The sequence below is a fragment of the Phyllobates terribilis genome, unplaced genomic scaffold (assembly GCF_046119375.1).
Source record: "Phyllobates terribilis strain yellow unplaced genomic scaffold, ASM4611937v1 Scaffold_1__5_contigs__length_1240528914, whole genome shotgun sequence".
Taxonomy (NCBI): Eukaryota; Metazoa; Chordata; class Amphibia; order Anura; family Dendrobatidae; genus Phyllobates; species Phyllobates terribilis.
This window is the reverse complement of record NW_027362761.1, coordinates 443,170,256-443,197,770: the sequence shown is the minus strand read 5'-3', so window position 1 is coordinate 443,197,770 and position 27,515 is coordinate 443,170,256. Positions and strand designations below refer to the sequence as shown.

The following is a 27,515-nucleotide window of genomic DNA, read 5'->3' as shown; positions in this document are numbered from 1 at the left end:
GCTGCAATCACTGGAAACTCTAAAGCGATGATAATTACAGGTAAAATAACCTGAATAAGTTGCTTCAGCCTCAAAAAAAATCAATGACGCCTTAAATTTTTTTTATGGACAGGGCAAAAAAGTGCACAATTTTTACGGACTGTCCTAGAATTTCTGGACCCTAAGTACTGATGTAGAATTATAAGCCATGTATGGTGCATATGGCATATAACAGCTGGCAGGAGAGGTCGTCCTTTCAAAATACTTTTTTAAAATGAATATACAGTGCATCTCACAAAATTAGAATATCATCAAAAAGTTAATTTATTTCAGTTCTTCAATACAAAAAGTGAAACTCATATTATATAGAGTCATTACAAACAGAGTGATCTATTTCAAGTGTTTATTTCTGTTAATGTTGATGATTATGGCTTACAGCCAATGAAAACGCAAAAGTCATTATCTCAGTAAATTAGAATAATTAACAAAAAACACCTGCAAAGGCTTGCTAAGGGTTTAGAAAAGGTCACTTAGTCTCTTTCAGTAGGCTCCACAATCATTGGGAAGACTGTTGACTTGACAGATGTCCAGAAGGCAGTCATTGACACACTCCACAAGGTCCCAGAGTTCCAATTTTCATTCAGAAATCAAGGTCCCAGAGTCTGGAGGAAGAGTGGAGAGGCCACAATCCAAGCTGCTTGAGGTCTAGTTTGAAGTTTCCACAATCAGTGATGGTTTGGGGAGCCATGTCATCTGCTGGTGTAGGTCCACTGTGTTTTATCAAGACCAAAGACAGCGCAGCCATCTACCAGGAAATTTTAGAGCACTTCATGCTTCCCTCTGCCGACAAGCTTTTTGGAGATGGAAATTTCATTCTCCAGCATGACCTGGTACTTTTGTAAGTGTGGACAGGTGCCAATACCTGGTTTAAAAACAACAGTATCACTGTGCTACATTGGCCAGCAAACTCGCCTGACCTTAACCCCATAGAGAATCTCTGGGATGTTGTCAAGAGGAAGATGAGAGACACCAGACCCAACAATGCAGACGAGCTGAAGGCTGCTATCAAAGCAACCTGGGCTTCCATAACACCCCAGCAGTGCCACAGGCTGATCTCCTCCATGCCATGCCGCATTGATGCAGTAATTGATGCAAAAGGAGCCCCGACCAAGTGCTGACTGCATTTACTGAACACACATTTCAGTAGGCCAACATTTCGGATTTTAAAAACATTTTTCAAGCTGTTATAATGTATTCTAATTTACTGATATAATGACCTTTGTGTTTTCATTGGCTGAAAGCCATAATCATCAACATTAACAGAAATAAACACTTGAAATAGATCACTGTGTTTGTAATGACTATATAATATATGAGTTTCACTTCTTGTATTGAAGAACTGAAATAAATTAACTTTTTGTGAGATGCACCTGTAAAGTAATAGAAATGCACTCAGGGGAAATCATATTGACTTTGGTGAAATAGCGAGTGACTTTCGTACACAGGGAAGAGCATTGAAAGTACCCTCAAATTGCAGTCTACATGTACATTTTTCGCAGAGCTGAGACCGGTGGGACTATCTTAGAGCTGGAGAAACAATAAAGAAGTTGGGAGCTTGTGATGCATCAGCTTCTTGAAAGCCTTTTCTAATATGGCATTTCCATTTCACTCATGAATCAGACAGTAGAAATATAAGTATATCATACAAAGTGATTAGAGGGTTCTACTGCCATGGAATAAAAATAATTGCTAAAAATTCTTGGACAGGTTTTAAAAAAAAAAAATCCACACACGCACACATTGATTCTCACCCTTCCTAATCCCTGTATGTCCCTCCTCATTGTTCATTGGGAGGCCTTTTGGTCTATGTCTTCTGGTTCTGTCTTGAACACACTGGAAATGGCCATTTAGAAAAGCTGTCTGAGGCAGGTCACTGCTCTGGCAAGTGATTGGCAGATCTGGTGTTTCAGGCCTTTTTTGGAGACAATGACGAGACCAAGAAGCACAGACTGGTTGGAACTAATTAAGAAAACTGGGTGAGCACCAGAAGAGAGATTTGCAGGAAAATTAGGGATATTCTTTTAATACTTTTAGCCAGTTTCAGGATTTTTAGCAATAATTTTTACTCCAAAGAACGTGCCTTTATTATTAAGACTTCTATAATTACAATACTTCAAAGAAGAATAAACCTGCCATAAAATGCTGCACTTTTGAAGGTGAAAAATAGCATTAAATCAATCACTTCATCTGGTCCGGGCTCTTTTCATTTTGTGACTTTGATATATCTTTGTCAAGCACCAGAGACTGATAAATGCCTATGATACATATGAAGTGATAATCTCCAGAAACAGACAGCGGCTCACCTTATTACAAAGTCATGGCTGTCAATCTCGTTGCCACATCCACTGTTGAGAAGGATTCCGGAATTACCCACGACTGCACAAGTCTGAAACCGGCGGCTCTTCATCGGTGATACTTCAGGCAGAAGACTGTGCAGATTCTGTGAAATATTTAGAGTACGGCGTCTATCCAGAACATAATGAATTACATCTCCCGGCTTGAAGCTGCTTTTAACTACAGATACATCTCTTTCAGCATCCAGAAATCGAAGAATATCTTTCCTGTGAGAAAGGAATATAATAAACAAATCAGCATTGCTAAAGCATCCCATGCATACATCAAATCTGAATCCAGAATTCAGGAGCTTGGTCATGCTCTCACATCACTGACACCTATAGTTCAACTATATGAAAATCTTATTCTTAGCAATCCCTTACAGCGGCTCCGTCACCAGATTTCACAATACAAACTGTATCAATAGTAAATAGATCTCTAAAACCTGATGAGGCTAGCATATTTGTTTTGAAAATCAATGTGAGGGAAAACATTCATAAAAGAATACATAGTCTAACTCTATCTCCCCAACTTAGCCTGATTCACACCTCCTCAGTTTCCCTCCTCACTGCTGCTGAGATCTTTATCTGTTCAGTACAAGCTGCAGCTGTCAGTGGGCGGAGATTGAAAATGCTTGGACTCAGAAGCTCTCCGGACGCAAACCACATGGGACTATGACTATGATTAAGAACTCATGTGGTTCAAAATACCAGCTGTGTTTAATTAAACTGATAGGACTTGATTTGGAAAGGCACACACCTATCTATATAAGACCTCACAGCTCACAGTGCATGTCAGACCAAATGAGAATCATGAGCTCAAAAGGAACTGCCCAAGGAGCTCAGAGACAGAATTGTGGCAAGGCGCAGATCTGGCCAAGGTTACAAAAGAATTTCTGCAGTACTCAAGGTTCCTAAGAGCACAGTGGCCTCCATAATCCTTAAATAGAAGCAGTTTGGGACCACCAGAATTCTTCCTAGACCTGGCCGTCCAGCCAAACTGAGCAATCGTGGAAGAAGAGCCTTGGTGAGAGAGGTAAAGAACCCCAAGATCACTGTGACTGAGCTCCAGAGATGCAATAAGTACAATGCGGCCAAGTACAGAGATATCATGGATGAAAACCTCTTCCACAATGCTGTGGACCTCAGACTTGGCCGAAGGTTCACCTTCCAACAAGACAATGACCCTAAGCACACAGCTAAAATAACAAAGGAGTGGATTCAGAACAACTCTGCCACCATTCTTGACTGGCCCAGCCAGAGCCCTGACCTAAACCCAATTGAGTATCTGTGGAGAGACCTGAAAATGGCTGTCCACCAACGTTCACCATACAACCTGACGGAACTGGAGAGGATCTGCAAGGAAGAATGGCAGGGGATCCCCAAATCCAGGTGTGAAAAACTTGTTGCATCATTCCCAAGAAGACTCATGGCTGTACTAGCTCAAAAGGGTGCTTCTACTCAATACTGAACAAAGGGTCTGAATACTTATGACCATGTGATATTTCAGTTTTTCTTTTTTAATAAATTTGCAAAAATTTCTACATTTCTGTTTTTTTTTCAGTTAAGATGGGGTGCAGAGTGTACTTTAATGAGAAAAAAAATGAACTTTTTAGAATTTACCAAATGGCTGCAATGAAACAAAGAGTGAAGCATTTAAAGGGGTCTGAATACTGTCTGTACCCGCTGTATGTACTGTGTATGAGAAGCTTTAGGCTTTAGATCGCTTGATCCTGAGGGATTATTTTACTCATTTATATAGCGCCTTATAGATATTATCGGCATGGTTCCCATTGGGGCTCACAATCTAGATTCCCCATCAGTATGTCTTTGGAGTTGGAGGAAACCCACGCAAACACAGGGAGAACATACAAACTCCTTGCAGATGTTGTCCTGGGTGGGATTTGAACACAGGACCACAGCGCTGCAAGGCTGCAATGCTAACCACTGAGCCACCGTGCAGCCTGTAAATGTGACTGTTTATATGGAGATTATTTGATTCCACCATGAAGTCAGAACAGCAGCCGCAATCATGGTGCACACTTGTAGACGGTTTGTCATGGCAACACATTTTTAATGTCAAGGTTCTGGAGCAATTGCTTTCACACACACCTATTTGATGATCTTCTAATCTAAATTTTTAGCATTCCTTAAGATTTGTGAGGACAATGTTACCTTCATTTTCTAAAACAATTTCAAAGGTGCCAACACTTTCGGTCATGACTGTTTATAAAGTAGTAATCGGAGTAACACCGAGATACTATCAAAAATTGTATATATCACGGATACATGAACCTTAGACTTGTATTATTTTGGAAAAAAAAAAAAATCAATATTGGTAAATGTACAGACATAACATGCTGGCAACAGTTGCATGCCATCCCTGAGATTGTTATAGAACCAGTAGAGAACAAGAGAAGCAGCCAAGAATGACACCTATATTTTCTGAACACCCAGGACATGGACTACATCATGGTGCTCTCAGATTACATAGCAAAAACCAGGTGACAGATTCCCTTTAAGGGGTAGTACCCTTTCAGACAGTTTCTGCTCTTGCTGCAGTTTATTAAAGCATAACCAACTGCACTGTATTTCCTTTCTCTGGGTCCATCGACAAGGCTCCCACCCTGCTCCTGGTGACTGGCATCGACCGCAGTGCAGACATTACGCCAACAGTGTGATAGCCAGTCCGTGAGCTCAGCAAACTCTGTACAAGTTATTCTGTCTACATGGGCAGAGCTGCGGAGCCCACTGATATGCTGCCACGCTGATGTTAGTCCCACAGCCAATCATAGACAATGGGAGCAATGGTGGTGACTCACCCGGGAAGGCGAGTACTGCTTGGTTTGTTATGTTTTTACAAACTGCAGCCGGGGCCGAACATCATCTTTAAATTTAATCTCAGCAAATGTGTCCGATATTCAGCTAATCAGGGTTCCTCCTCCCTGCTGCTTCCACCTTACACTGCTCAGTACAAGCTGCAGCTGTCAGTCAGGCTGGGTAGGTGGAGACTGCATTCACTTGGACTCACAAGCACTTTCACTATTTAGTTGGACTCATAAAATGCTCATTTTAAAATCAGTGTTAAAACACCATTCTGGCATAGTTTTTAAAGGCAACCTGCCACCAGGTTTTCCAAATATAAACTAAGGCCACCATCTTTAATGTCTTGTTTACAGCAGTCTGTACATAAGTCCCCAACCCCCTTTGCAGATCCCAAAACATACCTTTTTGGTAAAGGGGAAAGAGCGTGTAACAAACAAATAACTACATAGAACAATGTATTTATGGTGGCAATAAATGGATATTACAACTAAGTGAAATCTCTAACTTTCTCTCACCACTAAATGTGATTATTATGTAGCCACCTCTCACAATCCGCAGCATATTTCACTTAGTTGTATTATACCAACGAGATAATAATTTGTAAGTGTTTTCTTCTAAAACCATGCATCCTGAGAAGGCCTGCAAATGTGATGCATAGATGACTAGTGTCCTACGCGTTTCAGACTAAAACTTAGTCTTTGATCCATGAGTAAGGACTAAGTTTTAGTCTGAAACGCATAGGCTTTATTCTTACAATTTTGGACTACCTACCTGGATTGCCTATTTTTAATCTATTTAGGAATAAAGCTGTTTGCATAATTTTATCTGGAAAATGGCTGAATTTCTCATTTGTAAAATGCAAAATAACCTAAATCAAATGGAGCAATTTTTCACATGATGTGACTATAAGTAATAATTGTCCTGTTTATGGGATCAAAACGCATCTCAATGGTCTTCCAGAATCTGATGATTTCCTCACCCATGAAGAGGTTTTGTTAAAGGCATAATTTGCAGTGATAGAGTATACTATTGATGTGGCTGATTGGAAAAACGATGATCCAGACGTTGTCTCACTTTGTTGCAATGTATACATCTATGGACACCACTTCATATAAATATAGATTTATTTATGACCACATAGCATTAGCACAATGCAATATTAGTGCATAATTCTCCCCAGTGGACATGCATTCACCAGCAACGGGGTAGAGGAGTACAGGGGTGTACTTATCAGCTATCCCATTGGTAGTAAGTATACAGTAATGCTGGGGAAATAGGTTGTTCTGAAAAGGGTGGAGCTTATGCAAATTAGGTCCCCAGATGTAAGTGGGTCTAGGGACAGGGCTTAAATGCCCTGGCCGTCTGCTACAAAACTATGAAATATCCAAGTGGGCAATGTAAGCAAGATCTGACCTGGTATTGCTGTGGGTCCTCCCTTAACATGATCCTTGCAGGCAGCTTTATGTGACTTGATCCCTCTTTGAAGGATTGACACAGGGAGTACTTTTCTCCTTTCATTCCCAACTACAAAGCCCTGCTGCCTCTTCTACTCCATCACTAAGTCTCCCTGCAGATCCCTGGCGCTTTCAGCACAGAGAACCGTGGAATCATTAGCGCTCAGTGCCGTAGTCTCATGTCATATGCAGGAGACTTTTTTTAAAGCATAAAATAGTTCACACAGGCATCAATAATGTATATACAGGCCCCTGGTCATGGGTGAGTGTAACGAATGCCCAACAGATTTCGTAACATTTACACCATGAATTGGAGCAAAGTATAGCAAAAATCTCGCTAGTTTATGAGACACATAGATTTCACTTTGCGGCATATGGAGAGCCCAAGATGGGCCAAATGTATTTGGATTCGCCTTACTCTAGTGAGTTTCTGTTTAAGCCTGTTATAGGAGATGCCAGTGGTCAGAAGTTATCCTGAAAAAGGTGTGAAAAGCCTTGCTTAAAGCCTAGAGATTGTAATAACAGTAAAGTGGTGTTTGGAGTATATTTTAATTCTGCAGGTTCTGTATTATTAAAATACATAAAAGCCTCCGTAGCTAAATATAATATCAGAATTTTCAATATTCCGTGTGTTTGCCCTTTGCCGTTATTACAGCTTTCATTCCTTTTGTGCTGCCTGCTTTTAGCATTTTACAGTGATTTGTTAGCAGAATTTCTGGATATTTTTCCATGCTTCTTATGATAGCTGAAGGTTTAGATTGTGAGAAGCAGGAAATAAGCCTAAGTAATCTGGCACACACTCAATGATGTTGGGATCACTGATCAGAGGTAGCTGGTCTATTTAGTGTCTCCTGCGGTGATAGGGTGCTTTGGTCAACTCATAATCCTAGGAAATGAACACAACTCATGATTACTGATGAGCGGATTGGTTCACAGGATTGCGATCCAGCATCCAGGTCAGTGGTACATGGCAGCTAGACTGTAGAACTGCAAATCTCTTACCTTCTGGTGTCCCCGGCACAGCGTCATCTGTGTGACGTGATGCATAGATGACGTTGTGCCAGCACTGACAAAACAAATGCCACGCAGGGGACACCAAAAGAAAGAGATTCGCGGGCCTCCCGTCTAGCCGCCGAGTGCCACTGTCCTGGATGCTGGACCACCCATCTCCACTCAAGATGTTTAGGTGGAAAAGGTCAAGTAAATATTTCATTAAAATCCCAAGCATAATAAGACCCTGAAGAACACAATGCTACTGGAAAAAAATTAGAGCCCCTAAATGTGATAATTCGTGATGAGCGAGCGTGTTCTGTTAACCCTTTCGGTGCTCGCCGAGTATTTGAGGCATGCTCAAATGTTATGTTTGAGTCACTCCGTGGGCATGATTTGCGGCTGTTTGACAGCTTTAATACATGTGAGGAATGCCTAACAAACAGGCATTTCTCACGTATATTAAAGCTGTCAAACAGTCGCAAATCATTCACACGGAGTGACTCAAACATAACATTTGAGCACGCCGAAGATGCTCGGAAAACACCCGAGCATGCTCGTAAATCTCGAGTAACGAGCATGCTCACTCATCACTAGTAATAATATTAAATCACACTACGTTAAACTATTAGTGAGATAACTGAGTCAAGGTCAAATCCATGCTTCCCCCAACCTGTCTCCAGCAATAACCCTAGATGAGAATGGCTTTAAAAGTGAAGCCATCATCAAAATATGATTTATTATTTAAAAATCAGGCTTTTGTGTTAAATGTAGATTTTTTTAAATTTGGGAATGTTTTTATTTTCCATACCACAATCTTTATTAAAAATAATTAAAAATCTTGCAGGCTACTGGGACTTTTTTACTCTCTAACTTCTTGTTTTAGGAAATCCACATGTACATTAACCACAATGAACATACTGATCCTATCTGTATTGAGGCATCTAAAGAGCATGCAATGGTCTTTGTAAAGGGAGATGGGAACTGTCGGACAGAGACAAAAAAGGGCCCCTGTGCAAGAACAATATATGGGCCCTTTGCAGTCCAAGAGCTCCTAAAAATGAAAAATTGCACCTGCTTTGGGGTATAAATGGACCTCCTTACCTTTTGGGCCCCTGTGCACAAATGATATGTCCGCCCCCGAAGATGGGGTAGGGTCAGCTGTGACATCAACTATTGTGATTGGTGGATCCAATTTAATCAGTATTGTATAGCGTTATTACCTGTCATTGTAATTCTGCTTCTGATGAGAGACTTCTATAAACGGTTTCTGAAAGGACAGTATGAGTCTAATATAGTGCCAGTGGCAAAACTCAAGGGTTACTACTTATGTTTTATTTTTAATAAAGATCTGGTGCTGGACGCTGGTAAGACGAAGCCAATTGTATTAAATTTTTACTGGCATAGCAGAAGGTGTCACAAATGTAATATCAATCTAGACAACAGCATTTGTTCTTAAATTATTCGAATTCAAAACATAGATTTTTTTTTATAATCTAACCAAGTTACCATAGTTAAAGTTGTTTGTGGAATAACCACTTTAAAGTTCTGTGTATCTGATAGTCCACCAGGCCTTATAGTGCTGATGGAAGTCTTCATTTCTCTATATCTCTAAGATTTTAAAAATATTTTTTCAAATATATTTCTTTAGAGTTCCCAACAAATAGTGTTCATGAAATCATAATAGCCCAAAGGCGGCCAAAAGAGTCTCCTTTTGCCATCCATCTATCTGGTGTACACCAGCAGACCACATACAACAAATGTATGGAATAGTGATGATATGTACCACACTGAAATTGGAAAATGTCCGTCACACAATCCAGTGTTTATTTAAAATGGTAACTTTTTTATTTCATAATGATAAATATCCATACACAGATAAGAGCCAGAGTTGAAAACCTACGCGTTTCAAACTTTAACAGTTCTTACTCATTGTATCAGCCCGAGAACTTTAAATTACTGCCGGGTAAGCACATCTCACTTTTGTTGTACCTCATTTCCCACAATGGTATACAGTAAAAAGTATATATGTTTTCTTTTTAAATTGGGACACCAATGATAGTTGTTGCTGTACTGCATTTATTGGAGGCATCTGATTCGCATGTACATTTGATAGTCCAGGACAAACATTACAAAGTAACAATTCTGCTGTATAAGCAAAAGAGTAAACATACTCTACCTTAAAAAAGCACTCTGATCAAAGTTTTTATCCTCTTAATATACTGTCGTGCAGTCATCATATTATATAGCACTGTGTACTTACAATTGTTCATTTTTGCCTTTCTACCCAACTAATTCTTCTCTTTTCCATTAGGTCTATGACATCACATGATTAAAGAGGTTGTCCACTACTATGGAGAATGCCCCAATGTATTTAAATGGTGGAAATATGTTTTTTGGTAACTACCTTCTGTTGTGAGTCTTGCCTGTGAGCAGCGCTATCGCTGGTCGCTCACAGGCATCACGTGACCCCGACTGCAGCCAACTCTGGCATCCGCTGATATCACGTCAAGTTCCTGCTGCATCCGGGCGTGACCCAGTGACGTGCTCCCCCTGATTGATGGGCTGTGGGTGGGGTTTCACCACGCATCACAGCTCAGCATCCAGAGCGCGCTTTCCCAACGAATGCGAAAACGCTTAAAAAAACGCTTGGTAATACGTGCCCAATGGTCCCCAATGATAATCCGCATGTGTTGTGCACATGTTGCGGAAATTTCATTATCATTGCGGAAAAAGATGCAGCATCTCCATTAATTTTGCGGACACGCAGCGTAATTGCCGCCATTGCCTTGCATTGAAACACTTAATATACGTGTCAGCACATTTGCACACACGGATATTATGCGATTCTATGTGCGGATGGTACCCGGGTCTGGAGAAGAGGAGACTCTCCTCCAGACTCGGGTACCATAGAACCTGTTAAAAAAAGAATTTAAAATAAAAAATAAAGATTATACTTACCTTCTGATGGCCCCTGGTTTCCTCAGCGATGCGTCCGGTCTGTTGTATGGGTCGCGGTGGTGTGAGGAAATGCCATGACGTCATTTAGTCATGTGACCTGTCACATGACTCAATGACGTCATTGCAGGTCCTTTCACACCACCACGACCCATACAACAGACCAGACAGAGCGGAGAAAATACCGGGGTCCATCGGAAGGTAAGTATAATCTTTATTTTTTACCATTTTTATTCTTTTTTTTTAACTATTACTTGGTCACACTATATAAATCCATGCCGGTTGCATGGATTTATATAGTGTGAACTAGTTGTCAAGCACTTTCCAAGTGATGCTATCGCCTGGAAAAGCGCTTGATAACCCGCATGCGGAAATGCATGTGAAAAACGCTTGACAAACTATTCTACCTGGCAGGAAAAAGGCATGTAAAATCCGCATGCGTTTTTCCTGCCAGGGAGAAGCGGAAAAATATGCAGCATTTCTGCATCGTGGGCACTTAGCCTTAAAAGAAGTGTGGAAGCTACCAAAGTTTTTTTGAAAGATAAAACTAGTAACAGCTATGTGAGACCTTTTTGTTGAAAAAATACATTGTAGAGTCTATGATTCTAGTAATGGTTTCATCTGAACTCCTGAAAATAGGACTCAGACAAAATCCCCAATGTAGCCAGAGAGGGGAATTACAAAAATGGATTTGAAATGCACTGTTTGTGCTTTTTTTGGGATGGCACCTGCCTTTTCAGATGGCACATGAATGTCATCTATGTTTTTGTGCACATCTGAAAAGATTCACATAGATGGAAAAAAAAAAAAACAATACAATAATCTGAGTCCATTGCAATTCTGTTTGTATTATTGCACTCTGTGGCTCTGTGGGGGAACGGGCCCATTTGATTTAGACGAATCCCCCAGCAGAGTCATATAGTACATGCACTGCATAAATGCCGTGTGAACAGTGCCTGAGACTGGAATGACAGAGCTGTAAAAGGATATAGAAAATTAAGTGAAATTCAATACTGATAAATGTGTTATTAATCTACTTTTCAGCTAAACATACTTTTCTTAAATATTAGAAACTGGTCATTTATTGGCCAAATATCTTGACAATAAATATTAAACTTTGAAGACAGAAGTAAAATAGAATTGTGTTTTACAGGATTTACCGTATGTAGGAATTTGTTTTTTTCACTCCTCCTGGTAAAAATTGAATGTACTTCTTTAATAGCAGAAGTACTGTCATTATCAAGTTATTACACATTACTGCTTTAATTATATTTTGTGTTGCCACTTCGTCTAAATGTAACTAATAAAAAGTGCCAATATTAATTACCAAAATCCCAAAAATATAACTTGCAGAAACAGACTAGCAAACAGAGTAATAGCTGCTGGTGGCAAGTAAACATGATCCATTATGTGTTAATAAGCGATATAATGGAATCACTTGCTGTTACTTTTTACTCATTAGCTCCATCAGATTCTGTTTGCTGCTGAGAGACAACACATTGCATATAAAGCTATAAATGTTGCTCTTCTAGATGGAACTTATTAATAGAATGCGACTTGATGGAGATTCTAATGAGAAGACAAAACTGCCATGCTCTGGCCTCGCTCTACGTTACAATATTTCAAGTGGTTGTGCCGGAATTAAGAAAAAACACACACACGCAAGCTGGGGGATGGGAATGCTACAGTATAGTATAAGAACAATAACCTACTCATTAAAAAGAACCTGTCAAAACAATCTTATAATGTAAAGCCTCGGCTGTAATGTCACTGGAATACAGATTAAATTGACACCCTTGGTGAAGAAATGCGCTTTGTTGTTCTTCCTTTATCACCATTTGAAGTTTTGTTCTACTTAGATTTCGGTGCACAGGGGCCGGACTGTGCACTGTGTCTTCTCCCTCCTGCCTGTGATTATACAGGCCCTTCACCTGCCTCCTTAAAGAGGAGATTGCAAATAGAGGAGACAGGTCACTGAAAAAGCAATGACCTCTCATTCAAAGACCAGAGGCAGGCAGAGGTACCAGGGGATCGCAGACAGGGAGGAGAATACCCCATGTACAGTCCGGCCCCTGTGCACCGAAATATGATTAGCAGAAAACTTCAAATAGTGATTAAAAAAGAACCAAAAAGTAGATTTCTTAACCAATAGTATCAATTGAATCTGTATTACAGCCCCATTACAGCCATGTCCTTACCTTACAAAATTGTGCTGACAGGATCTCTTTAAACCCCAGCTGCTCCAGCTAGCTGAACATTTGTGTGTTTGGGGGGAGTTGGGAGAGAGAATAGCTGTTGCCAAAATGAAAGTTTAGTTTACAACTACCTAAAGTTTGTGGGCACTTTAAATAATCCACACAAAATTTTATAAAAAGTTGGCCAAACCGGTAATTTTTAGAAGGACTGTTAGACCATCTAATGCAAGGGTGAGGAACCTTTTTTCTGCCAAGGACCATTTGGATATTTATATCATCCTTCAGAGGCCGTACAAACTTCTCCCACAACATACGTCCTGACGGTGGAACTGGTGTGAGGATATAATCGTTCACGCATGTTCCTAAGCATTCAGTGTTGAATGCTGTGTGAACGTGCTAACATAACCAAGAAGAAAATAAAGGGCTGGTGGTTGTCAAACATAGCTGCCAGCCCAAGCACTGCTGTCCCTGGGAATCTGCCCGGGGGCCGGAGAAAAGGTTATCGAGAGCTATAAATGGCCCTCGGACCTGAGGTTCTCCAGCCCTGATCTAATGCGTATATGGTCCCTGATACTTTATGTAGGGGGCATATGGATTGGCGGTTGAAATTTAATTGCTTGATCCTTTTGTTTGGTGCAGAGACAAGCTGATTTAGACAGCAGCTTTCATTGGATTCCCGAGTGTTGGGGAGAGATAGCCGCTATCTGCAGATGGCTGACAGCTATCTAATGTGCATGGCGAGCTGTAAGCCAACAGCTATCTAGCCCAATTTTACGATGTACAGGAACGCATGGCTTGGCTGAGATTTCCTGAGCTCCCTTTGAGACAGCATCTGCCAGATTACGTTGGAAATCAGACAGGTCAGATAATTCTCTCCCGGACATCATTTGTCAGGGGAGAATCAGGAAGCCCCCATATACATTATCGACAGGATAAGTCAACAGTCGAAAAAAAGCACAGCACAAATTTACTGCCAATCTATGGTGAATTCATTATAATATTTGCATGCGTTATATTTAGATTTTGTGACGAATTTCATCCTTTATAATTGCAAAGGGGGAAATCTGCACTAAACTGGTATAACATAGGCATGCTGCAGATTGTTGCAGATTTATCTGTATACCCATCTTTCCACATATTTTCTACCAAGCATGCTGCTATGGGAACTGTCAGATAACATTTATGAGTGCTGGAAGCAACAGTACATGCATATGCTGCCCATGGAGAGACAGCAATGGAAGAAATTCCTTATAATATTAGCTGCAAGTGATTTAAGAATAAAATGCTGTACGATATTATAAGTTTTACACTACTGTTACCATTATTAAGCTTAGTTCACACATTGCTTGCTGCAGTTTTCAAGATTATATATATATAGTGTGTGTGTGTGTGTGTGTGTGTGTGTGTGTGTGTATATATACACATATATATATGACGCACCCCCTGGGCCATATTCTTTAGGGGGAATACCCGGAGCCGGATCAGATGGGAGTTGTAGTCGCCGAGTGGCTGTGACCCGGTCCGTGCCCAGGGTGTCAAACTCAGTTGTATGTGGCAGTCCTACAGATGTTATTAAGTTCTTTATTGTCGACTACGCCACCCGTTGTATTGCGGTCACTATGGCCGCCGCTGCAGCAGGGTCCGCTGAGGCTGATGGTGTTGGTGCAGCTTTTGGTAGTATAACCCCCAACGGGTGGGGTATAGCCTCAGGGGGTCAGGTGCAGAGGATGGGGGTTGTGGTGGTGCAGCGTAGATGTTAAGTGAAGACAGAGTCGGGTTGTGCAGTTTAGGGTATTTACTCACTGCTGATGTTCCGGTCACTCCAGCTTCAAGTGACCACCCGAGCCGTGCTGCGTCCACCAGGTCCTGGATTCAGCAAACCCCCAAACAAGTCCGGAGCGTGACCCTGAGCTCTCCTTCTGTCCTTTCCTCTGGCCGTCCCCACTAGTGATCCACCTAGGTCCAGCTCCCTCGGGCCTTCTGTTGGGAGACCCTTGGCCTTGGGTTCCCTGACCCTCCACGTGGTTTGCCTTCGGGGTGGATGTGGTGGGTGGCCGTGGCAGACGCTGCCCACGGCCTCCGGTCTCTGGCTAGGGTGTGCTTTTGCCCCCACCAGTTTGGGATCCGGTACCCTATTGCCGACTCTTCACCCGGGGATTGAATTTGGGTTCTCAGAGTCCTTTCTTTTTCCCCCTCTGGGTCTTTCCTTCTCTGCTCCACTCTCTTTCTGCAGGCTCATCTGGACCTCTGCTTCTTACTGACTCTGACAGACTGACCCTGATCTTAGATGGTGCCCACCTTAAATACTCCCTCTATGTGTGAGCTCAGGTGACCAGCACCCAATGAGCTCCTATCTTTACCCAGGCTGCTCCCCCTATCTGCCCCTACACTACTGGGATGTACCACCCCCATCCCACTCCAGCCAGGAACAGACTCGGTCGTACCTGCACATTTCTAAGTGGGAGTACCGTTGGTCTGCTCCTCGGAAATGGGATGTGTGTAGTGCATGCAGCCTACCGAGCTCAGGTCCACACTCCATCCTTACCCGGGAGTGGAATATCACACCTCTGGGTTGAGGTGCAATACCCCTGTAGCAGCCGAATCCTCAGGGTGCTACATTCCCCCCTGGTAAATCACAGCACGTCCTCGGGCTGTAAGAACAAAACACCACAAAACATACAAATTTTTTTCATATAAACAACATAGTAAAAACATATAAAATATCATATATATATCAGAAAACTTTTCATATAAATAACATTCTCGTCACCTCTGCTCCTCCTCCGGTCACTGTGCAACGTGTGACCGGGTAAAGTGCGACAGTCTTTTCTTGAAAAACTCGTGGCTTTCCTGTAAAACCAGTAGGGAGCGCTTTAGGACGGGCAACTATATACAGGGGATATGGCCGCTCTCAGTCCTCGGCCAGGTATAAGGGAGGAATGACCGCTCTCAGTCCTCGGTCAGTGGGATTTAAGGGATAAACGGGTAAACAGTTCACACATGCTGGTCCCAACGGGGACTATATTATCAGCAACAGTTTCTTTGGTACTCCAACGGGTAACTATGTACAGCCTCTACTCTGCCGTACTTAACGACGACGTCCTCCTGCTCTTTCTTTGTGGTTACCTTTAGCTTCAGACCCGTCCGGGTCCTCTTGTTCTTCCTCCTCACACCGCAGCTCTTCCTCCGTCAGGCGATGCACATGGAGGGCGTAGGGTCCTTTGGCACACTTGTGCCGGGTAAAGGTGACCTCGTCCCCGATGTAAAGGTCACGACCTCTGTGTCCCTCCGGTAGGTGGGATTCAACGTCTCTCCTGGTTACGAAGACGTCGCCTGGGGTGCGGTGGTCTCGGATGAAGCCCCACCCATGCTGCATGTTAAACTTGATCACAGTCCCGGTGGTGCGGGGACTATGCGCTGCACGGGGGTCTCTCCTGGCCCGGCTCTTCTGCTCCGCGCTCCTTATTTGAGCTTGCTGTTCCCGGACCCGCCTCTCTCTCCGCTCCCTCTCAAAGACCTCGAGTTGTTGGCGGCAGCACTCAGCACGCTCCGCTGCAGCTGCCCGATTCTCCTGAGTGAACCCCATGAGATCTTCTCCGGTGGGGTCCCACTCAAATTGGGCCTCTTCTAGCGGGGGCGAGATCCTCTTTACGGGCTTTGGAGCCGGGATCAGGGGTGCACACATGGCCCCAGCCTTCCTCTGCCGTTCCAGTTCATGATATTCCTGGGGCCAGATGAAAGGCTGCCCATCCGGGCACGTGTGTTGGGTAAACAGGTCCTCTCCCAGATGCGGCACTCTTGGTCTTATGGGCGCGGTGGTGTTAGCGCCCGGATTGCCCGGGCCTTGCGGCCAGGCCTGGGGTATCTGGAAGGTGAAGGGCACCGTAAGGACGGCGGCGCCCTGGGCTACTTGGCTCTGCGACCAGGCCGGTGGCTCCGCGGAGGTAGGGGGCGCTGTTGGTATTGCGGCGCCCGGGGGTACTAGGCCTTGCGACCAGGCTGGTGGTACTTCCTGCTTGGTCACGCTCGGGGTCGAGGCGTGTGACGTCACAGGGGTCGCGGCTGCGGCTTCCGGTTGAGGCCTAGTCTGTGGCGGTGACGTTGCGGTTACGGGCACGGCAGGGGGTACTTCGGGCTCTGCGACGGGGAGCTGGGGCAGGTACGCGGTTTCCCGGCTTGGGGTAGAGACGTCCCCTTTACCTGCCTCCTTTCGTTCGGCTCCCTTCTCGGCGCCGTCTCCGGCCTTCAGTCCTCCCGCGCCATCCTCAGAGGCGGTCTGTCTCCTCGTCTCGGGTGGCGTGCTCCGCTGACGAGTTCTTGTCTGCTGGGCCATCTCACGGCTCCACTCCGCCAACGTCTCTCGCTGCACCCGGGCCATCCTCCTTGCGAGGCCCTCCAGAGCGGTCTGTGCACACTCCCGGTCTCGGGGGAGCTGTGCTAGGACCTCCACTAGGCCTAGTGGGGTCGTTGCTTCCAGCAGGCTCCTGACCAACGGGTCGGTGCTGCTCTGCTCTCCTTCCACTGTTTCCAGCAGGCTCCTGGCCAGCGGGCCGGTGCTGCTCTGCTCTCCCTCCTCTGTTTCTAGCAGGCTCCTGGCCAACGGGCCGGTGCTGCTCTGCTTTCTCGCCATCTCCGGGTAAGCTCCTCCGATACTCTTCTCCAGGCTTCTTGCCTCCGGGTGCGCTCTCTCCAGACTGCTCCAGGCGGCACCCATCTTTGTTCTCTTGCTCTCAGTCCTCCCACTTCGAGGGCGGTCCCGGGGCCACTTGGTGATTGTCAGCTCCAGGGGCAGTTCTTTCACGCTGACAGACACCTCTAGCATCACAGTCTCTGTTGGTGGGGGCGGTTTCCACTTTTGGCGCCATTTTCGGTCCTGGCCCACGATGGGAGGCGGCCTCTTGCCATCCTCTGGCACGCCCATAATGGCGTCCGCTCTTCCAAGGCGGGAAACCTTTGGAAATGGCGGGAATCGTCTCCCAGTGGCGGGAAACTCTGCAGATGGCGGGAAAAAGCTGTTAATGGCGGACAACCGGCAGGAATCGATCTGTGATGGAGTCCGATGGCGGGGACCCTCCGGAACCGGCGGGAGACTTCTTTTTGAGGTAAACTTGTTCTTTTCTTCAGGCACGCAGTACCCGGTTGTTGTGGGCACGTAATCCTGCCGACTACGCCAAAGTTGACGCACCCCCTGGGCCATATTCTTTAGGGGGAATACCCGGAGCCGGATCAGATGGGAGTTGTAGTCGCCGAGTGGCTGTGACCCGGTCCGTGCCCAGGGTGTCAAACTCAGTTGTATGTGGCAGTCCTACAGATGTTATTAAGTTCTTTATTGTCGACTACGCCACCCGTTGTATTGCGGTCACTATGGCCGCCGCTGCAGCAGGGTCCGCTGAGGCTGATGGTGTTGGTGCAGCTTTTGGTAGTATAACCCCCAACGGGTGGGGTATAGCCTCAGGGGGTCAGGTGCAGAGGATGGGGGTTGTGGTGGTGCAGCGTAGATGTTAAGTGAAGACAGAGTCGGGTTGTGCAGTTTAGGGTATTTACTCACTGCTGATGTTCCGGTCACTCCAGCTTCAAGTGACCACCCGAGCCGTGCTGCGTCCACCAGGTCCTGGATTCAGCAAACCCCCAAACAAGTCCGGAGCGTGACCCTGAGCTCTCCTTCTGTCCTTTCCTCTGGCCGTCCCCACTAGTGATCCACCTAGGTCCAGCTCCCTCGGGCCTTCTGTTGGGAGACCCTTGGCCTTGGGTTCCCTGACCCTCCACGTGGTTTGCCTTCGGGGTGGATGTGGTGGGTGGCCGTGGCAGACGCTGCCCACGGCCTCCGGTCTCTGGCTAGGGTGTGCTTTTGCCCCCACCAGTTTGGGATCCGGTACCCTATTGCCGACTCTTCACCCGGGGATTGAATTTGGGTTCTCAGAGTCCTTTCTTTTTCCCCCTCTGGGTCTTTCCTTCTCTGCTCCACTCTCTCTCTGCAGGCTCATCTGGACCTCTGCTTCTTACTGACTCTGACAGACTGACCCTGATCTTAGATGGTGCCCACCTTAAATACTCCCTCTATGTGTGAGCTCAGGTGACCAGCACCCAATGAGCTCCTATCTTTACCCAGGCTGCTCCCCCTATCTGCCCCTACACTACTGGGATGTACCACCCCCCTCCCACTCCAGCCAGGAACAGACTCGGTCGTACCTGCACATTTCTAAGTGGGAGTACCGTTGGTCTGCTCCTCGGAAATGGGATGTGTGTAGTGCATGCAGCCTACCGAGCTCAGGTCCACACTCCATCCTTACCCGGGAGTGGAATATCACACCTCTGGGTTGAGGTGCAATACCCCTGTAGCAGCCGGATCCTCAGGGTGCTACATATATATATATATATATATATATATATATATATATATATATACATATACATACACACACACACACACACACACACACACACACACACACACACACACACACACACACACACACATACAGTACAGACCAACTCTTTGATCTAGAAGACAGCGATTACATGTAAAGAATAGTGTTAAGCGAGCACTAAAATGCTCGGGTGCTCGAGCCGAGCTCGCCGTGAAACTCGGGTGCTCGACCCGAGCAACGAGCCCAATGTTAGTCTGTGGGAGACCCGAGCATTTTTGCGGCGACACCCCTGGCAGTCTTTTAAACGCCTAACAAGTGCACAAAACGATAGTGACAGTGCTGAAATGACATGGGGACAGCATGGGGATCGCTCCAGGAAGCATTTCTGACCCCCAAGTCACTGCTGTCAACAACGTGGTCAGAGGTATTAAGCCACTTTTTAGAGCTCACAATAAAAAGTTCAAAAACTAAACTGAAACTGCTTTCCTGTGAAATACAGTATGTTAAGGAAGTTCCTTTCCAGGGTAAAGACTTGTGTATAAGGTAAAATAAATAACCAAAAACAAAAATACTCCTCCACACCTCGGGCTATGTTCACAAGTAGCATTTTTTATGCGTTTTTGCACTTTTGTATTGCTTTCTACCGTGACAAATGGATTCACCGGGAAATGTCATTTCAACATTTTACAACCTTATCTGGCCATGTGCTGTGTGACACATGCATACAGTGCTGAAAAGACATGGGAACAGCATGGGGAAGACCCCTGGAAGCATCTATGACACCCAGGTCACTGCCTAAAAGTGTGCCCATCAGAAGTCATCCTTGCCGCATCAGAAGATGCAGACTTGCAACTATCCCCGTGCAAGTCCTTGTCCCAGGGCAGTGTTCAATTGTACCTCCCCATTCCTTGCAATGCAAGCACAAATATGCAGCCTACCAGCAGGCTGCAATACTATACTGCTAGCTTTCACTTGAAATGGGGCCTTTTAGTTTGGAGGAGGCCGAAGCTGGCCACTACCTCATGGCTGCTTTGGCAGCGAGGTATCCATACTCAGACCCCAGCCGCCCCTATTTGTCCCGGTGTGCCTTATACATAAGATTAAGCGCGCATACCAAAATATTACCTGTGCATTTAGTGGGAAGGACAGTCTATTCCGCTGTAGTGTGTGCATGCCAAATCCCTGTTCATGGTATATGCGAAGATGCCTCCCACCCTACACCTGTCGTTGCAGACTTGCAACTATCCCCGTGCAAGTCCTTGTCCCAGGGCAGTGTTCAATTGTACCTCTCCCATTCCTTGCAATGCAAGCGCAAGTATGCAGCCTGCCACCCACCCACCCCCAGGCAGCAATACCATACTGCTTGCTTGCACTTGAAATTGGGCCTTTTAGGCATGTGGATGCGGAATCTGGCCACCACATCAAGGCTGCGTTGGCGGCCTGGTATCCATACTCAGTCCCCAGCCGCCCGGCGGCCGGGTGTCCACACTCGGTCCCCAGCCGCCAGGGGGCGGCCGGGTGTCCATTCTCGGTCCCCAGCCGCCCCGCAGCTGGGTGTCCACACACGGTCCCAGCCACCTGGGGGCAGCCGGGTGTCCATAAACGGTCCCCAGCCGCCCCTATTTCTCCTGTCAACTTCCCCCCCACACACTTTCCTTAGCCTGGCCTGCTTTAGGGCAGCATTGGACGAGCCCACCAAAGAACCAGACTCCTCCGGTGGGCCCTGGCTTCTCCATCAAGGGAGTTGAGAGTGCCAAGGTGAGGAGCATGATGACGATGATAGAAGTTATCATCTGCTTTGTTTTCTTGGAATGCAAGCGCATGTATGTAGTAGCGGCTAGGCCTGAGGTGGTCAGCATTTTGGCGCATATCCTACCTCCTCCGAGGATTGCTGGATGTTTTCCTGCTACTATCCCAGTTCTATGACTCCCGTTAAAACAAAGCTTCAGGTGATAAATGATGGATGAGGTGGTGGCAAAGGAGAAAGAGCAGAAGGAACAGGGACCATTCACATCAATATCAGGCCAGTCAACCACATATGTCTGGTAGGATATGTTTCTGTAACAAAAGGAGCGGTTCGGCTACACAGTTATAGGGCATACAGTGACTGCAATGCCTACCAAAAATTTCGAAGGCACTCCAATGCCCCTTGGAAATGACATGGAGGTCAGAGGGCCTTAACTAAACCGTTTTTTCCATTTATAGCAACTGGGTCTCCTGTACACTGTTGGCCTAAGCAGTGAATGGAAGGCTTTCCAAAAATTATGAGGAACTGCAATGCCCCTTGAAACAGACGTGGATTACAGCGTACTAAAAACCTTCTACCCATTATTGGGGAGTGGGTCTCCCTTAGTTTTCGCCTTTGCATTGAAAAGCAAAAGCTGACTAAAATTAGGAGGAAATGCAATGCCCGTTGGAAGAGTCGTGGAGGTTAGAGGTAATTAAAAACAACATTTCAATGCCCCTTGGAAGACCTGTGAAGTTCAGAGTGGCTTAAGAAGACGATTTTAATGCCACTTTGAAGAGACGTGGAAGTCCCAGTAGCTTAACAAGACGGTTTTAATGCCCCTTGGAAAAGTGGTGGAGGTCACAGTAGCTTAACAAGACGGTTTAATGCCCCTTACAAGAGCCATACAGTACAGCATCTTAAAAATATTATTCAGATTATTGGGGAGTGGGTGTCCCACAGTCTTTGCTTATGCCTTCCAAGCAAAAGCTGACAAAAATAAGGACGGAGGAACTTTCAATTATGGCAACACGGACCACGGTCACCCTGGTGGAATAGTGGTGGTGGAGGCTGAGGATAAGGAGAAGAACATAAAACAGCCGAAATGAGGAAGCGTATACCCATGTGTGGGTGTGAAGCGGTGCATGTGAATACACCTCCCGAAATAACACAGTGGATTTGACTTCATGTTACTCTGCTGTCATTTGGTGGTGATGAGAAGTCTGGCCCAATCCAGCCCTTGTTCATTTTGATAAGGGTCAGCTTGTCAGCATTGTCTTTTGACAGGCGAGTGCGCTTATCAGTTATAATTCCCCCAGTGGCACTAAAAACACGCTCCGATAACACGCTAGCGGCAGGGCAGGCCAGGACCTCCAAGGCGTACAGAGCGAGTTCATTCCAAGTGTCCAGCTTGGATACCCAATAATTAAAAGGCACAGAGGAATCACGGAGGACACTGGTACTGTCGGCAAGGTACTCCCTCACCATATTTTGAGACTTTCCACTCCTTGTGAGAGTACCCCGCGCCTCAGGGTCTGTCCGAAGGGAGGGTATGAGAAAACTGTCCCAGAACGTTGACAGTGTTCCCCTGCCTCTGCTTGGTTGGAGTTGCGTCTCTCTCGCATGTACGCCTTGGTTGGGCAACGAACTGTGATCTCTGCCGCTAGCGTGTTCAGATGAGAAATTTTTTAACAGTTCAGCAGCAAGGGCCTTCTGTTACTGCCCCATTTTTGTAGACCTCTCCACCTCAGGATTAAGAGAGTGAAAGTTCTCCTTGTAGCGGGGGTCTATAAGTGTCACCAACCAGTAATGACTGTCACCCAACATTTTGACGACGCGAGGGTCACGGTTAAGGCAGCGAAACATAAAGTCAGCCATGCGTGCCAGACTGGTAATGGGCAAGACTTTCGTGTACTCACCAAGATGACGACTGATCATGCTCTCCTCCTCCTCCTCCTCCCCCCCCGTCCTCAGGCCACCCATGCTGAACCGACGGTATGACAGTTGTACAGGTACTGCCGTCTACAGCGCATGATACAAGCTTCTGTTCTTCCTCCTCCTCCTCTCCCTCATTGTCCCCCAATGCACGTTAGGATGAGATGAGGCTGGGCTGTGTGTAATCGACCGCTACGGCTTTTTGACAAATCTCATCATACTCTGGCTGCAATGCCTCCTCTTTAATTCTCTGCAGAGAGCCTTGCAAAAGACAGACAAGTTGAATGCTGACGCTAATGATGGCGTCATCGCCACTCACAATCTTCGTGGACTCCTCAAAGTTTGTCAAGATGGTACATATGTCAGACATCCAGGTCCACTCCTGAGGTCTTATGTGTGGAGTCTGACCTGAATATCGACGGCCTTGTTGCAGCTGGTACTCCACAACTGCTCTCTTCTGCTCGCAAATCCATTGCAACATGTGGAGGGTAGAGTTCCAACGTGTGGGGACATCACACACCAGTCGGTGTGACGGAAGCTGCAAACGCTGCTGCAACACTGCAAGGGCGGCGGAAGCTGTAGCCGACTTGCGAAAATGAGCTGACAGGCGGCGTACTTTCACGAGCAGATCTGGCAACTCGGGGTACGATTTAAGAAACCGCTGAACCACGAGGTTAAGCACACGAGCCAGGCATGGTACGTGTGTGATCTCGCCTCGCCTCAGGGCCGCCACCAGATTACGGCCATTGTCACACACGACCATGCCTGGATGTAGGTTCAGCGGTGTCAGCCACAGATCTGCCTGCTCTTTCACAGCGGTCCACAAATCACAAGCAGTGTGAGGTTTCTCACCTAAGCTTATGAGTTTCAGCACAGCCTGTTGCCGCTTGGCAGAGGCCGTACTGCAGTGCTTCCAGCTTGTAACTGATGTGGTGATATCTGAGATGGAGGCTGAACATGAGGAGGAGGAGGAGGAGGATGATGCGCAGGAGCTGTACACTGTGGGGGCAACTCTGACTGACATAATACCCGCAATCCTCGGTGTGGGGAGGATTTGTTCCGTCCCAAGGTCCAACTGGGTCCCGGCTTCCACTATGTTTACCCAGTGTGCCGTCAGGGAGATGTACCGTCCTTGGCCACAAGCACTTGTCCACGTGTCCGTTGTCATGTGGATTCTCCCAGTAACTGCGTTGTTGAGGGCACGGCAGATGTTTTGGGACACGTGCTTGTGTAGTGCGGGGATGGCACACCGGGCAAAATAGTGTCGGCTGGGGACCAAGTACCGAGGGACGGCCACCGCCATAAGGTTGCAGAAGGATTCCGTCTCCACCAGCCTAAAAGGCAGCATTTCCAACGCAAGCAGTCGTGAAATGTGCGAATTTAGGACTGTGGCCTGTGGGGCATTAGCTGCGAATTTCCGCTTTCGTTCAAAGGTCTGGGATATGGACAATTGAACGCTGCGGTGGGACGTGGACGTGGATGTTGATGCTGTTTCTTGAGAAACTGCCATAACAAGTGAAGACTGAGAGGAGGGGACATCTTTGCATGCAGTATGGATAGGGAATTTCCTTGCACACATAAGAGGGGGTTCTATTGCACTCACAACAACGGAAGAAGCAGTGGTGACACCCGCTGACACTGGTCGTGGACCCTGGGATTCGCCCCACAAAGTCGGGTGCTTAGCTGCCATGTGCCTGATCATGCTATTGGTGGTCAGGCTGGTAGTTTTGTCACCCCTGCTAATGCTGGCATGGCAGGTGGTGCAAATGGCCTTTTTGGGGTTATCAGCAGAGTCTTTAAAAAAATTCCAGACTCTGGAAGACCTACAGATTGTACTGGCAACGTCCCTCGTGTTGGTGTTACGGGGAACTGTTGCCTGCCTTCTGTGTGCAGCCACCACACTGCTTCTTCCTGTCTGTTGGGGTACTCTGCCTCCCTCACCCTGTGTGCTGCATGTCCTCCTGCCACATTGGGTCAGTTACTAGATCATCCACTACCTCCTCCTCTTCCACTTGTGCACCACGATCCTCCTCCTCACTTCCTGGCAATTGTGTCTCGTCATCGTCCACCTCTTGTGACAAATTGCCAGCGTCGACTTCCTGTGGCCGTGGCTGTTCAAATATTTGGGCATCGCTACATGGGATCTCCTCTTCCACCACTTCAAGCGGAGCAGTCGAGGGGCACAAATCTGGAAATGGACCAGTGAACAGCTCTTCAGAGTGTCCAAGTGTGGGATCAGTTGCTGTCTGACGACACTTGGCATGGTGAGAGGAAGGAGCATCAGTGTGAGGAGGAGTATGTGGTCGAGACTCACGGCTACTAAGAGTTGACCGTGTGGAAGACAGACCGGAGGTGGTGGTGCCCAGGTAACTGGAAGTATTATCTGCTATCCAATTAATAACCTGTTCACACTGATCAGTTCGCAATAGATTAGAACCGTGGAAGAGGAAAACCAGTTCTATTTCTCTGGCCTACACCCGACTCTTTTAAACAATCTGAAAAATCAGGGAGACACTATTAGTCTTTTTTTTCTGGCAAAAAATGCCAAAAGCAGGATAATAGAGATTTTTTACCGTGGAACAGCAGAACCACAGTTATAATTTACTGGTGTATACCAGACTTTTTTAAATATATATATTTGCGGCTGAACAGTGAGCGACACACTCAAACTGTTTTTATTTTTTAGATACAAATGGCCCAAAAGTGGATAATACAGAGGTTTAAACAGTGGAACTGCAAAACCACACTTCTGTTTCTCGGAGGCACACTTTTTTTTTTGGGGGGGGGCACCAAAAGTTTAATAAGACGGGTATTTGTACAGTGTGAAGGAGGGAAAAAAAAAAAGAGGATTTAGATGAAAAAAAAAAAAAAGGATTTTTCCAGGCCCCTGAGACCTGGAGCTAAGTCCAGCAATTTCAGCAACAGGAGCACACAGGACTGTAATGCAGCGTTTGCTGGTATAACCACTGCGTCTCCTATACAGCCTGCATGCCTGCCTGATATCTGGGATGGATATTAGTCCTGAGAAGGACTGTTTGTTTGATCTGGCAGCCTTTACAGACCCTACACTAACTATTTCGCAGTATATACAGTACAGACCAAAAGTTTGGACACACCTTCTCATTTTAAGATTTTTCTGTATTTTCATGACTATAAAAATTGTACATTCACACTGAAGGCATCAAAACTATGAATTAACACAAGTGGAATTATATACTTAACAAAAAAGCGTGAAACAACTGAAAATATGTCATATTCTAGGTTCTTCAAAGTAGTCATCTTTTGCTTTGAGGACTGCTTTGCACACTCTTGGCATTCTCTTGATAAGCTTCAAGAGGTAGTCACCGGAAAAGGTTTTCACTTCACAGGTGTGCCCTGTCAGGTTTAATAAGTTCGATTTCGTGCCGAATAGATGGGCGTGGTACCGCTTCACGCAATTGTATGGAGTGAGGCCGGATATAGTCTATTCAGAATGTGGCCGGAAGTATGCAAATCAAATATTTGCGGTCACATGACCGCCTGCTCCCAGAGTCGGCACAGACAGAAACCTCACAGTGTGCAGTGCACACAATGAGAGGATTCACAGGTCTTGTAGCTTAAGATTGAACAACCCATTTAAAGGGAACCTGTGAACTGATTCATGCACCCCAAACCATGGAAGCTTGTATCAGATTCTGGATGCACGATTGTAGCCAGGTGTATTTTTCTCTGAAGTGCTCTGGCAATTGAAGATCCGGGGGCGGCTCTGATCTAGCCACATCTCTATCTATGGTCCCCAGCCGGCTACTCACAGCGCAGCTGCAAGTGATTGCTAGGACTCTTTCACAGCGAGAGATCTGTCAATCACTTCTGGTAGCTATGAGAAAAGGTTTTCTGATTAGATTTTCTCTGGAACACCAGAAAATTTTTCAGAGAAAAATAGACTTAATTCTTCTGTTTTCCATTAGATCTATGAAATCATTTAATTAAAAACTTACTAGCTGAATCCTTCTAAGTTCTATGTAGAAACAGGAGGTTAATTTTGCCTATATGACTCATCAGTCACTGCAAAAGTCAATGGCAGGGGTGAGGAGGGAGCAGCTGGGTCAGGAGTCGAAGAGGAATAATTTCTGCAGGCACAAAAGACTTTCATAGACTTACATAGAGCATCTGGGTAGAAAGGCAAAATGAGCAATTGTAAGTACATAGTGCTATATAATATGATGACTGCAATATATTAAGAGGATAAAACTTTGATGAGAGGAGTGCTTCTTTAAATTTGTCAGTCAATCTCAGTATTTTGTGCAGCATATCAGTTTCGGTCGAAAGAATTAATGGGTAGCAGTTTTCCAGACCTGTAACGCATTTGTAAAAATAAAATCTTTGCTTACAGTTTCTTTAATATTTTGTGGTTTTCAGGATAGAGGTTAGTAATCATTTACTATTATAGGCAACCGGCTTAGCCTGGAACAGTTCTCCAGAGGTCATCACCACCTCCAACTGGGTTTTAACATTATTCCTTTTTTTTAATGCTTACTCGGTGCTATAATTTGCTGACTCAATTTTTTCTGCTACTTTTCTGTTCTACTACTTTTACTCTACTTCTGTATATGCATATTGAACATCATGGACAGGCTAAGGCCTCGCGGATGTACAGATGTGTCCTTTCTTAACTAGTCTCTAAATCCAACATTTTTCAAGATATATACGGT

General features: G+C 45.6%; 1 protein-coding gene across 2 annotated transcripts in view; it reads right to left on the bottom strand.

The window, feature by feature from the left end:
• ST8SIA4 (ST8 alpha-N-acetyl-neuraminide alpha-2,8-sialyltransferase 4) overlaps positions 1-27,515 on the bottom strand; it is a 223,883-nt gene that overhangs the window by 125,055 nt on the left and 71,313 nt on the right. For both annotated transcript variants that reach the window (XM_073677973.1, XM_073677965.1), the window contains one exon: positions 2,343-2,600. In XM_073677973.1, coding sequence (XP_073534074.1) covers positions 2,343-2,600 — 258 coding nt within the window. The remainder of the gene's footprint in view (positions 1-2,342; positions 2,601-27,515) is intronic.